Raw genomic sequence first — 16011 nt, 5'->3', positions numbered from 1 at the left:
AGCTTGATTCCCAGTGCCTAGGATGTACGTACATGTAAATAAACATTGAGCACATACTTTCTGGTGACACTGGAAAGGAAATATCAGAACTTCACCAAATTGCTCCCCTTCCTCCTTTTCTTTAGCTGGTAAAAGGAATCACATTTATCATCTTTTCAAGTTCTTTTTCCCTCCAGTCAGGATAAAATCTGATAGCGGTGATTTCTTTGTCTTGTTACTGACTAGACTAAGATGGATGATGGGGCTGGTAGTGACTTCTCCCAGTTTAGACTTTGATCTTTCTTCCCTTTGGGGTCTTATGAGGAAACCGAGCCCCAGAGAGGTCAGGCTCTTTGCCTATTGTCACCAGCTGATTTGGGGTGGAGGTGGGACTAAGTCCCATATTTCCAAACTCTTGATCCTAGACACTGCCCATGGCCACAGAGGGCCCAGGGAATTTGGGAGAGGAGCAAGAAACCCAACTCTGCAAGGTGGGCCTGGCCCAGGACAGGGACAGAGGAGGGTCTGGGACCAAGCTGGGGTAGTGGGTGATGGGACGTGGGAGGAAGACCAGCCTTGCCGCACAGGTGACTTACATGGTGTGTACAGCCTCGTCTGCAGCTCTGCGTGGAAGAGGTCCCTGACGATCGCTCCGTCGTCCTCATTCTTCGCCAGCCAGCGGCCACAGGGGAACGTCATGCACTTCCCAAGAGATGGGGCGTCCACCTCTACCCAGTCTACAAACCAGCCTGGAGCCTTGCCTGGAGAGAAGGAGACACAGATCTCACCAAGGAGCCCAACGCAGAGGGTTTACTGTGGGGAGATTCGGGGACTCCAAACGTTCTTCCCTGCCCCACGGTTGACATCCATGGCTGCCCCACGCACAGGCCATTGCTGTCGCTGATTCCTGTTCCAGTTCCTGTTCCAGCTGAAGGCTGACGCTGGGTCACGCTCCAGGCTGCTGTCAGTGAAATCAGCAAGAGCAAAGGAGCCTGGGGAAGAGGTGACAGGAGGTGACAGCAAGCACACTGTCCAGAGCAGAAGGCACTCTAAAGGGGGAGCTCAGAGATGCCCGAGAGAGCTCGTACTAACAAGGATTTCATAATGTCACCCCGAGACGAGGATGGCACTCCGAGCTCCCCAGCCTCTGCCCATGGTGCCTGAAGGGGAGGGAAACTTGTGAAGGGCTGATGGTCTTCCCTGGACAGATGAGTGTTTAAAGAAGGAAGTAGGGGCTGAGCAGAGAACCCCCTCTCTCTATCCCAGGGGCGAGCGAGAGGGCCTCCTTCCTCAGGCCTAAAATACTTAGTGAAAAGATCAAGAAAACAAGTCCTACCTTAATGAGAGAGAACAAAGCTTGGCTGTAGTGTCAGTGGGTTCTGGGAAGAATTGACCAGATCAATAGTTCTCCAAGTGGGGTCCAGCAGACTTACCATCGTGTGTGAGAGATAGAAATGCTCCGGCCCTACCCTAGACTTACTGAACCAACACCTGCGTGGGTAAGGCCCAGAAATCTTTGTTTCACAACCTCCAAGGTGGTTCTGTGGCTCACTCAAGTCGGAGAACCACTGAGCTAGATGGGGGATTCTCAGATGTGGCTGCACAAGGAAATAACTGATGGTGAGCATTTGGGGAACTCACTGGTGTCCAGGCCCGAGCTCAGGCCAATTAGACCAGAATCTCTGCATGCAGCCAGGGCTCCACAGGGCCGAAGGGCCCAAGGGAGCTGTGCCATCATGGAAGGCAGCTGACATCCAAGTTTCTTGTACATTCTTCCCAGACACCCACAGGGACCTGTCTGTGGTCTTCACGTTCTTAGCAGAAAACAGAGGGGGAAGGAAGCCAGACCTGTGTTGTCATGACCAATCCTGACTTTCCACAGATCTCCCAGGTCCAGCGTCTCCACTGTGAAGATTTCGATGCTGTCCCTTTCAAACTTGTCACTGTTGGTCTTGGAGGATTTCAGGAGGGTCATTCCTGCCAACCAAATGGCCCCACATGACTGGCTGGGCCTGCGACCTTCAAACCTAGTCTGACTGCCCCTTTTAGTCCCTCCTCCCAATAACCAAATATTTCTGACTTTCATAAAATTTAGACCTTGCGGGGACCACCCACGGGTACCTTTGCACATTTAGTGGGTACTGTCTTTTTATTGAGCTTTGTAATCAGCTTTCAAGGTGTGTATTTTTATTTCGAGTTTGTATTTAAAGAACAGGAAACACACCAAAGGGTTTATTAAGACCATCCAGGAGAGGGTGGTGCGGCCCTAAGTCAGTGTCAGCTCTATTTCCATACTCCTCATGTTTCCCCACGTGGGAAGGAAGCCAGTGACAAAACCTCCCTCCCCCTGTTCCCTGGGGGAATCAGGGACATCCTTGAACAGAAGGAGAAAGCTGGCGGAAGTCACGGACAACAGACCAGTCACTGTTTGGACTGGGAGGCCCTTCCTTATGGTTTTAAAAGGTAAACAGAGGGATGCCTCTAGGAAAGGCCCAGGAAATGGTAAAAAAAAAAAAAGGAATGGAAAAAATGGAAAAAAATTCAGGAAGGCCTAGAGAAAGAATGACCACAGGATCCAGCATATTACCTAAGGAGACACGCTGAAGGGAAGATGATTCCTATGGTTTCCACATACTTCTAGGGTGGTAGACATAGCAATGAGGATGGGAGAGAGGACGGGAGACTCTCTGCCCCCTGGAGTACTGTAAGACTGACTTATAGAGATTTAGGAAGAATCTCTAAAGGAACCAAAGTCCACAATCCAGGTAGACAAGTCGCCTTGCGTGGAGATTTTTTTTTAAAGATTTATTTATTTATTTGAGAGAGCGAGAAAGGGAGAGAGATCACAAGCAGGGGCAGAGGGGGAGAGAATCTCCAGCAGACTCCCTGCAGAGTGTGGGACCCAATGCGGACTCGATCCCAGGACCTTGAGATCATGACCTGACGTGAAATTAAAAATCAGATGCTAACCAACTGAGCCATCCAGGTGGCCCTCACATGTAGATTTTTAAGGAAAAGGGAATTGCCTTTCTCCAACAGGGCTGGTTACATGCAATCTGTCAAGTGTGTGAGGCACGCAGGAACACATAACAGGAAAAGGTCAGTCTCTTCACAGACAGTGCCAAAAAAGTGGAAATCTACATGTAGAAGAATTAATGTGGACCCTTATCTTTCACCATATACAAAAGTCAACTCAAAATGGATTATAGATTTAAATGTAAGACCTAAAACTCTAAAACTTGTAGAAGAAAACAGGGGGAAAGCTTCCTGACGTGGGTCTTGGCAATGATTTCATGGGTAGGACATCAAATGCATTAGGCAACAAAAACGGAAACAAACAAGTGGGACTGCACCAAACTAAAAAGTTTCTGCACCGCAAAGGAAACAGTCAACAGAATGAACAAGCAACTTACAGAATGGGAGAAAATATTTGCAAGCCATCTATCTGATAGCGGTTTCATTGCCACAATCTCCTACAACTCAAAAACAAAGAGCTAATAACAAAAAATGGACTAAGGACTTAAACGGATATTTCTCCAAAGAGGACATACAAATGGCCAACAGTATATGAACAAAGTGTTCATTGTCACCAAGCTGCAGGGAAATGCAAATCAGAAACTCGACGAGATCTCACCTCACCCCTATCAGGATGGCTACCATCCAAAATCAAAAGACAACAATTGGTGAGGATGTGAAGAAATTGGAACCCTTGTACACAGTTGGTGGGAATGCAAAATGGTGTAGTTGCTATGGAAAATAGTATGAAAGAGCCTAAAAAAATTAAAAATAGAACTACCATATGATCCAGCAATCCCACTTCTGGGTATATTTCCAAAAGAACTGAAATCAAGATCTTGAAAAGATATTAGTACTCCCGTGTTCATTATAGCACTATTCACAATAGATAAGACGTGGAAAAAACCTAACTGTCCATTAACTGATGAGCAGATAGAAAAAAAAAAGTGATATATCCATATAATGGAACACTATTTGGCCTTAAAAAAGAAGGAAGTTCTCCCACATGGAACAATGTGGTCTGCCCTTGAAGATGTTATCCTGAGTGAAATAAGCCAGATGCAGAAAGACAAACATAGCATAATCCCCCTTATACAAAGTGTCCAAAAGAGTCAAATTCATCAACTCAAAGACTGGAATGGTGGTTCCCAGGAGCTGGGGAGAAGAAAAGGTGCAGAGATACGAATCAGCAAGCATACTTCCAGCTTAGTAAGATTAGTGAACTCCAGAGACCTGCTATCCAACCTGTATCTATAGTCAGCGGTGATGCATTATACACTGAAAATTTATTAACTGGATAGATCTCATGGTAAGTGTTCTTCCCACAGTAATATAAAGTAAAACAATAAAGGGGAATTCTTGCAAAAAAATTATTTTTTAAAGAGAGAAAAACAGAGATGTGACCAGGATTTCCTTGGAAAGTTCTACTGAATCTCCTAGTCTCCCTGAGGAGAAATGTGGGTGAGCCTCGGCCCTGTGTTGCTTTCTTACCAGTGTTGTCCTGCGTGCCAAAGAGCGTGATGAAGACATTGGCATCCGTGCCTGCGTTCTTCTTGTCCCCAGTCTTTACGGTCACTGAGAATGTGGTAGATTTGTCTGCCGGGAGAGGAGTGTGGAGAAGTGAGTGGTAGAGCACCCCTCCATGGAGGGAGGAGGGAGAAAACACACTGAGTATGTTTCTATGAGTTGCTTTTCTTGCAGCATGTGTTGTTCTGCAGTTCCCTTTAGTCTAGAAATTTCCTCAAGGCAGAGGGGAGGTCTCCCCCACCTCCAGCTCACACAGGAAGCTCTCAATCAACAGAGCTATAGAATGCTTAGGGGAGACTTGGGCTCATCAGTGGGAGCCTGGTCTGACTACTCCAGGCTGAGAAGAGTTTTAGAGATGCAAGTTTCAAGGAAGGGAAGCATCTTAGAATTCTTGAAAGTTCATTCTTTCCCTTGACAAAAATGTACTGAGGGCTTATAATGTGTCTGGAGGGGAGGACACAAAACTAAATTATAGCCAGCTACAACTATCCTATCCTACCCTACCCTAGCCTACCCTACCCTACCCTATACTATCCTATCCTATTCCATTTCATTCCACTCCTGATAAGAACTCCATGCTAAGCCGTACGTACTTTACCCCAAGCCTTATGCTACACCTGTGGGAACATGTCTTGTCACCTCCCCACTCTTGCCATGGAGGAATGAGAAGGTCGGACAGACACACTGCCAGAGGAGGAGATGCCCAGAGCCCACAGGGAAAAGGAAGATGGAGACTGAGGATGGGGGGAGAGGCAGAAGGGAGGGAGCTAGAGGGAAGAAACCAGCTCTAGTTGAGGAAACCTTTCTGCTCCAGTGCCAGGCTGTCAAGGGGGTTGCTGTCACCACCTCCCCCTCCGTCCTCATTCTCGCTTGGCAACACATAGGACTCGTCCACCGGCAACAGCTCCCGGGACAGCTGGCCGTCATCCTCCTCCACCGCCAGCCATCGTTGGCATGGGAAGTAGTACCTGCGGGGTGGGGAACAAGATAAGGTCGGGAACGTCTCTTTGGAAAGGTTTCACAATGGAGCAGTCCTGGGCTGCAAAATGACAGGTCCTTGGGGGCCCAGACACTCCCCTGCCTACTGCCTTCCCAAAAGCATGGCCCTCCCCATACTACCTAGCCTAGGGGTCACCCCATGAGTCACCTGCCTGGGGCGGACAACAAGTCTGAGGTCATGGTTTGAAGACACCTCCAGGGAAAATGGCTGTGTAACAGTGCCCGGAGCATGTCAAGCCCTCATCAGGGTCGCGTTGAAGCATCTGGAAGAAGAGCTTCCAGGGGCTATTCCAGCAGTTTCTAGGTGGGTCTGGTAGCCAAATGCTACCTTAGTGGAGAGCATTGTACACAGTAGGTGTTCAATACCTAAGGGCTAAATAAATGGATTTGAATGGAATGATATCCAGTTATGCTTCTGGAAGGTACGAAGGTGTAGCTAAGGAGCTGGCACAGCTGACAGCTGGCGCCATCCAGGGAAGGGAGGTCCAAGTTGACTCCTCAGTAGAGGCGGAGCCCAGTGAAATGGAGACACGCAGACAAAGGGGGGGGGTAGGGAATCACAGAGGTAACAACATGGGGTAATTAAGGACTCACCTCTGGAGCCATACAGGGTTTGAATCCTGGCTCTGCCACTTAAAGTCATGTGACCTTGAGCAAGTTTCTTTACCTCTCTGTGTTAGGACTGCCAGATTTAGCCAATAAAATCACAAAACTCCTAGTTAAATGTGAATTTCAGAGAAGCAATGAATAATATTTTAGCCTATTTGGGACATACTTAACGCTAAAACATTATTCACTGCTTCTATGGAATTCAGTAACTGGCCATTCCGTATTTTATCTGGCAACCGTACTCTGTAATTCAGTTTACCATTCTGTAAAATGAAGATCGTATTGTTTCTTTCAAAGTTGTTAGGAGGATTATGTGAGTTAAACATTTTAAAGTGCTCATATAAACGCCCGGTAAGAGTCTGCTCATACTATCACTGTTGTTATTCTTAGTATCGTACTTCCCTTTGTTTCTCCTCTGCCCATGCGTGGGCTCTCTGGAGCCTGTGGGCTGGACAGTTCCTCTTGGGCACCCCAGTTCCCAGAACAACTCAGAGGGTCAGGGAATGCAGCCAGCCCATCTGTCAACTGGGGCCATTCCACCCCATCTCCACCCCTCCAAGCCCTCCACCAGGCTGGGAGCCGAAGATGCATTCAGGGACTGGTCAACGTCTGGAGAGGAGGAAGCCATGTGAGCTGAGTGTCTCACCTCTGTCGGAGCCCCTCGCTCCCCAGTAGACATTACAGCCTCCCAGCGCCAACACATTTAGCAGAGCAGAACCTGAGAATACCACGTCCGCCCGCGGGCTCACACGGGGTAGAGAGGGGAATGCTGTGTTCATGGACGTGGACGTGGATTCAAAGGGTAGGAGAACTCTGCTAGGGGTGATAGAGACTGAATGGCAGTTACATTGGTGTTTAAGTGAAAACTGCGTATTTTTCCATGTCCCAGTCTTTAAATTATGAAAGGGAAAGTTTCATTTTTATTCAACCAATTAACTTATGAATAATAGGCCTTAGCTCTAAATTAGGGCCAATTAAAGGAGAGACAGAAATAAAGAAAGGAGTGGGGTTGGGGCAGAGGAAGAGACAATGAGAGTGGGAAGTTAGAGCAGAACAAGGACAGAGGGAGAAGGAGACACAAAGAAGGAGTGGGAGACTGACTCCGGGAGCGAGAAAGCAGTCAGACAGACAGAAGGGGTGAGGTTCAAGCCCGCCCACACCTGCCAAGCACTCGCACGCACAGGGACGCAGAGGCTGGCTTTCCTGGGGTGCCCTCCCCGCTCTCCCTGAAATACCTGCATGGGGACTGAAGCCCCCCAGCACGCCCGGAGCCACAGCACTACCAGCTGGTGGGAGCCCCTCGGCCCCCGCCTCTAAGTCTCCCCCATCACACTGTTCATCTGCCTTTGTGCCCTCTGTTCCAAACACCAGACATCAAGGTTTGTGAAGGCCCTGAAACGCCGCCTCCAATAGAGCACCACGACACCCCCACCACAAAGCTCCCCACCCCCTGGAAGCCCTGGCAGTTGGGGGCACCACCCTGAGATGGCTGCCACCTCCCTCAGCCTTGTAGGCCCCATGGCCGCAGGAGCTCCTTCACAGTCCTGCACATGCCCGTTCCTGCCTCGCTGTGAGGCCCCTTTTACAGGCTGCCAGGCTGGACCTGCCCTGCCGAGGGAGAGCAGCCCGTGCCGCCCACTGCCGGGGGTCGGGTGTGGCGCTGGGCCCTCACATGGGTCATCTCAGTCCCCATCACAACTTCGCAAGAGAGTTTGACTATGTCCATTGTATGGATGGAAGAACCGAGGCTCGGAGGCCCCCCAAGGCCACACATGTAAAGGGTGGGAGAGACAGGAATGGGGTCTAAAACATCAGCCTCTTAGACCCTCATAGTTTTCTGCTCTTCAAGGGCAGAGTTGGAATCAGCCACTTGACCCTCAGCACTGAGCATGCGTGTGTTTGCTGAATGGATGAATGATTAATACATCAAACGTAATCTTTATTCATTAGTTGACTTAGTATTTGTGGCATGCCTACTGTGCGCCAGGCCCTCTTCTAGGTACTGGGGAGGACACTGCAGGGAACAAAACAGATGAAGTCATTAGCTTAGGCAGGGTCCTTATATTCAGTTGTGGGGAGAGGAACAACAGTGAAATCCTGCATTTGAGGGGAGCCTGGGTGGCTCAGATGGTTAAGCGTCTGCCTTTGGCTCAGTCATGATCTCAGAGTTCTGGGATTGGGCCCTGTGTTGGGCTCCCTGCTCAGTGGGGAGTCTGCTTCTCCTTCTCCCTCTGCCTCTCCCCTCTCCTTGTGCATTCTCTCTTCTTCTCTCTCAAATGAATAATAAATAAAATAAAATCTTTTAAAAAATACTGCCATTGAAGGTAGGTCAAATGACAAGTGAGGTGGAGAAAAAGAAACAGAGGAAAAGAAGTAGAAGTTCCAAAGGGGGTTGGGATCTTGATAAGTAGGTGACACCTGAGCAGAGACCTTACCTAGAGACAATATGAGAGTAAGCCACTGTGGGAAGGAGTGCCAGGCAGAGGGGACAGCACATGCAAAGGCCCTGAGGTGGGACCATGACCATCAGCTTCAAGGAATAGCAAGGAGTGAGCGAGATAGAAATCAGGACCAAGACTTAAGGAGGGGGCATGGGGCAGGCCACTGGAAGTGCTCTAGCTCTTACTCGGGGTGAATGGGAGCCTCTGCAGGTTATCAAGCAGAGGAGGGACTCACCCCTGCGGGCTGGACTGCCACAGATACAGGAGGGCCGAGGTGCAGGAAAGCGACCAGGCAGGAGCCTCTGAGCAGGGCTGGGGAAGCTGGAGAGATGGAGTTTGACTCACACCAACAAGATGGGGTGGCAAGGGAGGGAGGGGAGATGAGGAAGCCAGGAGTTCCAGGAGTTGAGGAGGGAAGAAAAAGAGAGACAGAGGGAAGACGATGAGTAAAGAGAAGATACCATTCACAAGAGTGGTAAAAATACAAAATATTTGAGCATAAACTTAGTAAGACTGTAGAAAATTGTAAAGCATTGCTGAGATACTAGAGGGAACAGCTGACTAAGTGGGATGCATACCTAGGGCAGCACTTCATGTTCTAAATACGATTCTCCACACGTCCATTTAATGGCATAACAATCAGAATTCCAACGGGATTTTTTTCAAATCACTTAATGTCTTGATTTGAAAAGCTAAGAAAAGTGAATATTTTTAAGGAATAATGGAAGCAAAATAAGTCAGAGAAAAAGAGTTATCCTAGGGTTTCACTCTATATGGAATATAAGAAACAGGGCAGAGGTCTGTGGGGGGAGGGGAGGGAAAACCGAATCAGAGAGAGAGAAAAACCATGAGAGACTCTTAACTGTGGGAAACAAACTGAGGGTTGTTGGGGGGTAGGGAGGGGGGATGGGGTAACTGGGTGAAAGGCAGGGTGGAGGTGGGAGATAGGGTGAGCCCTGCACAGAGGGGAACCCAAGAACAAGGCACTCTCCGAGAGATACCAGATTGCAGGCCAAGAATTAAAGTCAACGCACATTTACTGACTGGGCGCCCACTACATTCCAGGCACTGGCAGGCCCTCGGCAGCTCCATAACCCACATAGGAACTTGCCTGCTTTCTTCTCTATCTCCCTCCACGTCTCCCTACCACACCTCAGGCCTTTTTTCCTGTCTACTATCCCCTGGTCCCTTTTGCTCAAGAGGCAATGGGACCTACCTGTGGAAACACACCAGATTCATCACTGATGATCTGGAGTTCTGGTCTTGGCTCAGGCATGAATTGGCTCTGGGGCCGTGGCTTCCCCTCCCTGGGGCATGATTCCTTCACCTGTCAGGAGGACAATACCCCCTTCCCAATTTAGCTCCTGGTGGTCCCTGGGAATCTTGAACCCGGGCCAGTCAACTATGTCCTGGGGACAAAATCTGGCCTGCTCACCTGTTTATGTACATCCCAGAAGCTAAGCACGAAGTTTACATTTTTAAATGGTTGAAAGATCTAAGGAACAGGATTATTTTGTGACACGTGAAAATTACATGGAAGTCAAGTCTCAGTGTCCATGAACCCAGGTGTATTGGAACACAGCCACACCCATCCGTTTAGGCAGCTCCTGTGGCTGCTTCCCCACTGCAAAGGCAAATAGATCAACTGTGACAGAGACCGAAGGGCCCCAAAGCCTACAATATTTACTCTCTGGCCTTCACAGAAAAGTCTGCTCCCTCCTGGTCTAGGACATTAAAACAACGGTACCAGAAGCCACTTCATATGCTGAGGGATGGATGGGTGACTAAGTCTGTGCATGGAGACTGGCAGGGACAGGAAAAGTCACCTTCCGAGCTGACGGATCTCAGGAACTAGATGGGCGGTCCTGCCAGACTGTCCCCTGCCAGGGCAGTAGCTCCAGGGGGGCTGCCCAGTGAGAGGGAAGAGAGGGAGGCAATGCCCACCCAGCCACCCACCCCCAGCCTCAGCCCTCTTTCCAGGACCATCTCAGAAGCAGACATTGCCTCCCCCATCAAACCCACTCACGTGGTCTCGTTGTTCATGTCCATGATGTCTATTCTGTCCAGGAACCAGCCTGGTCTGTTGCCCGAGTTGTCATGGCGAATCCGGATCTTGGTCAGAGGCCCCAGGTCAATGGCATAGATGGTGAAGGTGTCAGTCTGGGAAGAGTCGGGGAGGCACTCAGAAGGATGGTGTGGCCCTGCTCTCTCCGCAATGGCACCTCCCCTCCCACACACAGAGTCTGGTCACCAGCCTCACCCTCCCAGCACCTGGGGCAGCCTGAGACCTGCTCTGGAAAATGCAGGTGGCTAACTGGTGTATGGTCTGCACAGCATTTTTTAACCTGCCCTCCTGGGGGTTAAGAAGACCTGGGGGTCTTCTTACTCTCACTGTGTCCCAAAGGGTGGAGGGAGGAGGGGGAGGGCCATGAAGATGACTGAGGGGCAGAGAAGGCAGGTTGGCTGGTGCCTGCATTTGTGTTATGGGGTATGTGTGTGCGTGCGCACATGCACTTGTGTGTGTGTGTGTAGGGCTGTTGTTGGCAGTATGCCGAAACCCCACATTATGTGTGCACCTGTGTGCATACAACCCCTTCAACCACATATTTTCATGAAGCACCTGGGATGAGCCAAAGTGCAAATCCAAAGTCATTCACAGAAACAGGAGACTTGCCTTTGCTCACACATAGGTGGGAAGACATTGGTTAGACGGGAGCAGGTGCACATGACCGGCAGGAGGCGGACGGCCTCAGGACCAGTAAGTGAATGGGATTCTTCTGGGCTATAACTTTTTAAACTCTTTACATTGAAAAACATTTCAAGACTACAGAAAACTTGCAGAAATGGTACGATGAAATTTTGTAAGTCTTTCACCTAGATTTTGCAACATTTGCTTGCCCTGTCTCTTTCTTTTGCCCATTGTCCATTTTTTTTTTCTGAATCAAGTAAAAGTAAATGGCAGATACCATAATTCTTCACCTCTTCGCTGTAGATTTCCCAAGAGCAGGTGATTTGCATATAATCACAGGTCAATTGCCAAATATAGGAAATGTAACATCAACCCAGTATTATTATCTAACATCCAAGTCTGTATGCAAATTTCATCCCGCATGCCAGTTACACCCTCTCTAGCAGTTTTCTTCCAATCTGGGATCATAGTGGCTATAATTTCTAAAGGAAAGTATGAAAACATGGAATAAGCCCTAATCTTCAAGTCATGGCAAGGGAGTGTTGGAAGAGAAAGCAGACAGCCTCTGAAGTACATCAGAGGAGCCCATGGATGCTCTTGTGGGTTTGGTTTCTTTCTCTTCTTGCTCTGTGTAGAGGAGGGAACGTGGCTTTAAGATCAGGGGTAGGGGGACGCCTGGGTGGCTCAGTTGGTTAAGCGGCTGCCTTCGGCTCAGGTCATGATCCCAGCGTCCTGGGATCGAGTCCCACATCAGGCTCCTTGCTCCTCAGGGAGCCTGCTTCTTCCTCTGCCTCTGCCTGCCATTCTGTCTGCCTGTGCTCGCTCTCTCTCCCTCTCTCTCTCTGACAAATAAATAAATAAAATCTTTAAAAAAAAAAAAAAGATCCGGGGTAGGAATGAGAAAGGTGAGATGGAATAGTCTTCCATCTCGTGCTGTAAAATTGGAAGCACAAGGAAGACAGCTGGATTTTTACCCATTTCCCACTGTCCCTGAAAGAGGGGCCTGCGCGCACTTCTTTCAACGCTCGAAAGTCTTGGTGGCTCCTACCACAGTAGGTAGGACACGGTCCAGGCTTCTCAACCTGCTTTCAAGGCCTCATGCCCCACTCCCCGTCACCGCGCTCATCAGGCTTCCCAGAGGCAGCGCCCACCCCAGCTCAGCATGAACACAGCACAGCGGGAAGAGTCACTGTCCTTGAGCTGGCCTTCCACATTTCCAGCCCACTCTTTGTCCTGTGGCCCTGTCCCTGGGGAACACCTGTCACTGTCATCCTCAGATGTCTATACCACAGTCACCAGCCATGGTCCAGGGCACAGCTCTCCTTCCTACCAGGTTTTCCCCAAAGCGCCGTCAGCACTTCCTCCTTGAACCCCTGCTCTGGCCACTTAGCCCCTGAGCTTCTGCTGCCTAAACTATCTCTGGTTATCTCCTGCGTGCTCCGTGGTGCTCAACACCCCCACCCCGGGCCTTTCTTACGTCCCGTAGCACAAAGCACTGGTGCTCACAGGGGACCCACTGCCATGACACTTGGATGGACTGGACAAAGGTCCCTGCTGAACACTGCACTGGTGGGAGGACAGGGGCGGCCTGGGAATCAGCAGAGTCTCAACCACCAGCCCAAGGACCAGAGAGCCCACACACTACCTGTCCCTGCTCAAACTTGTTGGACTTGTCTGACCTCTTCAGGGGCCGCTCGCCTGTGTCCCCATACTCCTCACCGTAGATGGTCAGGTAGACATTGGCATCGGTACCAGCCTTGGGCACATTCCCTGTGATCACCTGGACCTCATAGGTGTTGGCTGGGGACAGAGAAAAAGGCAGCATTGAGGACAGCGCCGCTCAGGGTGGATCTGAGGCTCAGGCTCTCAGATGCAGCCAGCTCCTGGGAGCAGGCAGGCACCACGGGTTCATCTCCCCTGCACTAACCTGGAGCTGAACGGATCCCTCCTCCCCATGCAAGACCCTCCTTTGCCATGAAGCCCAAGAGGCTGGGAGTCATGGGAAAATGTCCTGGGCCGCCCTCCTACCTCATCTTCCCCCTGGGAATCATAGTGAACTATATCCACGCTCCTCCTGGAGTCCCCGACCCCTCCCGAGAGCCACAGGATGGGGCAGAACTAAGCCAAGACAGAGACCTGTCCATGGTGGCAGTTCAGACACAGGTCAGGGGACCTACATGGGAACCATGATGGGTGCCCCCCTCTGGGGGGCAGGAGAGCTGGACACCCCCTTCACGGGGCCCCCTTCAGCAGACGGGCTGACCCCATCCTCAGGCTTACGCTCAGGGCCCGGCCGGCCTGCCGGCACCAGCTCCACGGCCAGCTCATTGTCCTCCTTGCTCCGGGCCAGCCAGCGGTGGGCTTCGAACTTGTACTCCTCAATCACCTCCTGCATCCCAGGCCCGAACTCCTCCTCTTCCTCCTCCTCTTCCGTCTCCTCCTCCTCCTCTGACGAGGACTCCTCCGACGAGGACTCCTCCTCCTCATCCCCCTCGTCCTCCTCGTCACTGCCTTTCTTCTTCTTCTTCTTCTTCTTATTCCTCTGCAGCTTGGCCTTCAGCCGCTCCTTCTTGAGCAGCTGCCGCAGCTTGTCCTTCTCTTTCTTCTTCCGGGCCTCCTCCTCGGGCGTGAGGTCCACCTCCCGCACCACCAGGTGCCGCAGCCACAGCGTGTCCACGAACCAGCTGGGTCCGAAGCCTTCACCCGTGTGCCCCAGCCGGATCTTGAAGACCTCGCCCACATCCTCTGCCTCCAGCTGTGCAAAGCACAGGGCAGTGGCTGGGGCGGCCCCTGGTGTTCCCCCCCCCCCCCCCCCCCCGCCTCCCCTGCAGAGCCAGGTGCGGGCCATCATGCGGAGCCGCAGGACAGGGAGGCCCAGGGCCTCGAGCTCAGAAGCTTCCACCAGCAACCTCTCTCCTACCACATTCGGCCTGGTTGCTGGACCAGCCTTCCAGGACCTCTTGTAGGTCCCACCCTCCCCCCAAACTTCCTTCCTTCTAACCCTGGGTGATGGTCAGGATGGGGTCCCTGTCTCTCCATCTCTTCCCCTTCTCCCCTACCCCATGTAGGCACATGCATGCACACACGTGCACTCACGCTCATCCCTGTTCCTCCCAGTTCCATAGCTGTCTTCATGAGCTCCCCCCACCCAGAATGCCTTTATTCCCTCTACTGCCAAGTAAAAACTATTCATCCCATTTTCTGAGTTTGAGCACTACTTTCCTTTTTAGTTTGTGCTTTTCTGCATTCTCTTTCCAAAGTTTTTTTAATTATAAATCACATATAACTTTTGTAATAAGCAAGAAAAAAGTGTTATTTTTCAAAAACAAAAAAACTCACCCACATTCCCAGAAGCCCTGAGCCCCTCCCCCAGCACATGGCCTTGTCCATCCCCAACAGCACAGAGGACCCCGCAAGCTTGGCTATGGTCCTGACCTGCCCCGGATGCCCTCCCTGTCCACATGAGCTGCTCCCTGCCCACTGGGTTGGGAATTCCTAAAGACAGGGACTGTTTTTTCTTGCTTCTGTCCCCCATGGGGTCTGGCACACGGCTGGTTCAAAGGGCAATGGAGGTGGATTTAGCTTTCTTCAGAAGATCGGGTCCCCAAGCCTTCGGTCTGCCACTCTGTGCTAAGCTTCACACTGCAGTGAGGTCCAGCCCCCGCAGAGCTCAGGGGAGGGCTCACATGGGGGACCTGCTGGTTGTGCCACTCTTAGGGTTCCCCACTGATGGGCGCTTTTCTGGGTGTCTGACACTTTTCAAAGTCTGGTGCCACCAATTTTCCCACAGGTGTCCTAGTGAAACTAAGGTCTGGGGCTATTGCTCAATGCCCTGTAATTGGAGTTCAGGCCTAGATGAGAACTCAGGTCTTCTGACTGTGTTCATGAAGCTACGGTGTAGCCAAAACCACCTTTCTGAGAAAATGACTAGCCAAAATGGAGCCCAGGAGCCCAGAGAAAGAGGCATTTTTTTCTTGTCAGCTACTGAAAGGATGGGCTCTGGACCTGGTAAGCCCCTTCTTCAGCACATGAAATCTCCTTTCCAGAATTTTCCAAGCACAGCATCTCTGCCACCAACCTCTGCAGGGAGGCCTGCCGACCTTCCCCTCTGCCCACATGTCTGCCGAGCTGTGACCGCGTCCAATACTGCCTCCAGCCACACAGCCCTGCGGCACCAGAAGATGCCCCGTTCTCTTACGTCTCCACAGCTGGTCACAATTGCCCAAGGACTTTCTCTGACATGGACTGTTTTGCTCCTTCCAAGGATTGTGAAGCAGGCTGGGGAGGTAGTCTAAAGCTAGGTTTGCACTCATGAAGAATCCAAGGCTCAGAGATGTGTACTTCTAGGGCCTCTACCTCCTCAGCTGTGTACTGGGTGCTTGGACTCAGTGAGGCCGCCTCCAGCGCTAACATTCCAAGCCCCTGGGCCAGCTCAGCCAGGCCCTTCTCTGCTGGGCACGGGGATAGGAATCTTTGCTGAGGGCTGTCGGTGGCACACAAACACACAGAGAACATCCAGCATGAATATGCTCCCTGTGTACACATATCTGCACACACACATGCAGTAGTATCCCATCTAGAACATTCTTGTGTCCCCCAAGGGCCATCACACCTGCATCCTCCTCTCCCATCAGCAACATGCTCACAACCTCATCTCTTCTTTTCTACTCAAAGGGAGGTATAGAGACCTGGGGCACTCAGAACACAGCCATGAGACTCCTCCCCAGATCCCGCGTGGGAAGCACGGCCCTG

At 51.0% G+C, this 16011-nt stretch overlaps 1 protein-coding gene across 2 annotated transcripts in view; it reads right to left on the bottom strand.

Moving 5' to 3' along the window:
• Positions 1–16011, bottom strand: part of LOXHD1 (lipoxygenase homology PLAT domains 1) — a 154144-nt gene that overhangs the window by 51986 nt on the left and 86147 nt on the right. For both annotated transcript variants that reach the window (XM_047697662.1, XM_047697663.1), the window contains exons 19-25: positions 13540–14014; positions 12905–13059; positions 10597–10730; positions 5323–5489; positions 4486–4590; positions 1828–1956; positions 576–740 (exon numbers count right to left, since the gene is read on the bottom strand). In XM_047697662.1, coding sequence (XP_047553618.1) covers positions 576–740; positions 1828–1956; positions 4486–4590; positions 5323–5489; positions 10597–10730; positions 12905–13059; positions 13540–14014 — 1330 coding nt within the window. The remainder of the gene's footprint in view (positions 1–575; positions 741–1827; positions 1957–4485; positions 4591–5322; positions 5490–10596; positions 10731–12904; positions 13060–13539; positions 14015–16011) is intronic.

The sequence above is a fragment of the Lutra lutra genome, chromosome 12 (assembly GCF_902655055.1).
Source record: "Lutra lutra chromosome 12, mLutLut1.2, whole genome shotgun sequence".
NCBI classification, from domain to species: Eukaryota; Metazoa; Chordata; class Mammalia; order Carnivora; family Mustelidae; genus Lutra; species Lutra lutra.
This window is presented reverse-complemented; position numbering and strand designations above follow the sequence as displayed.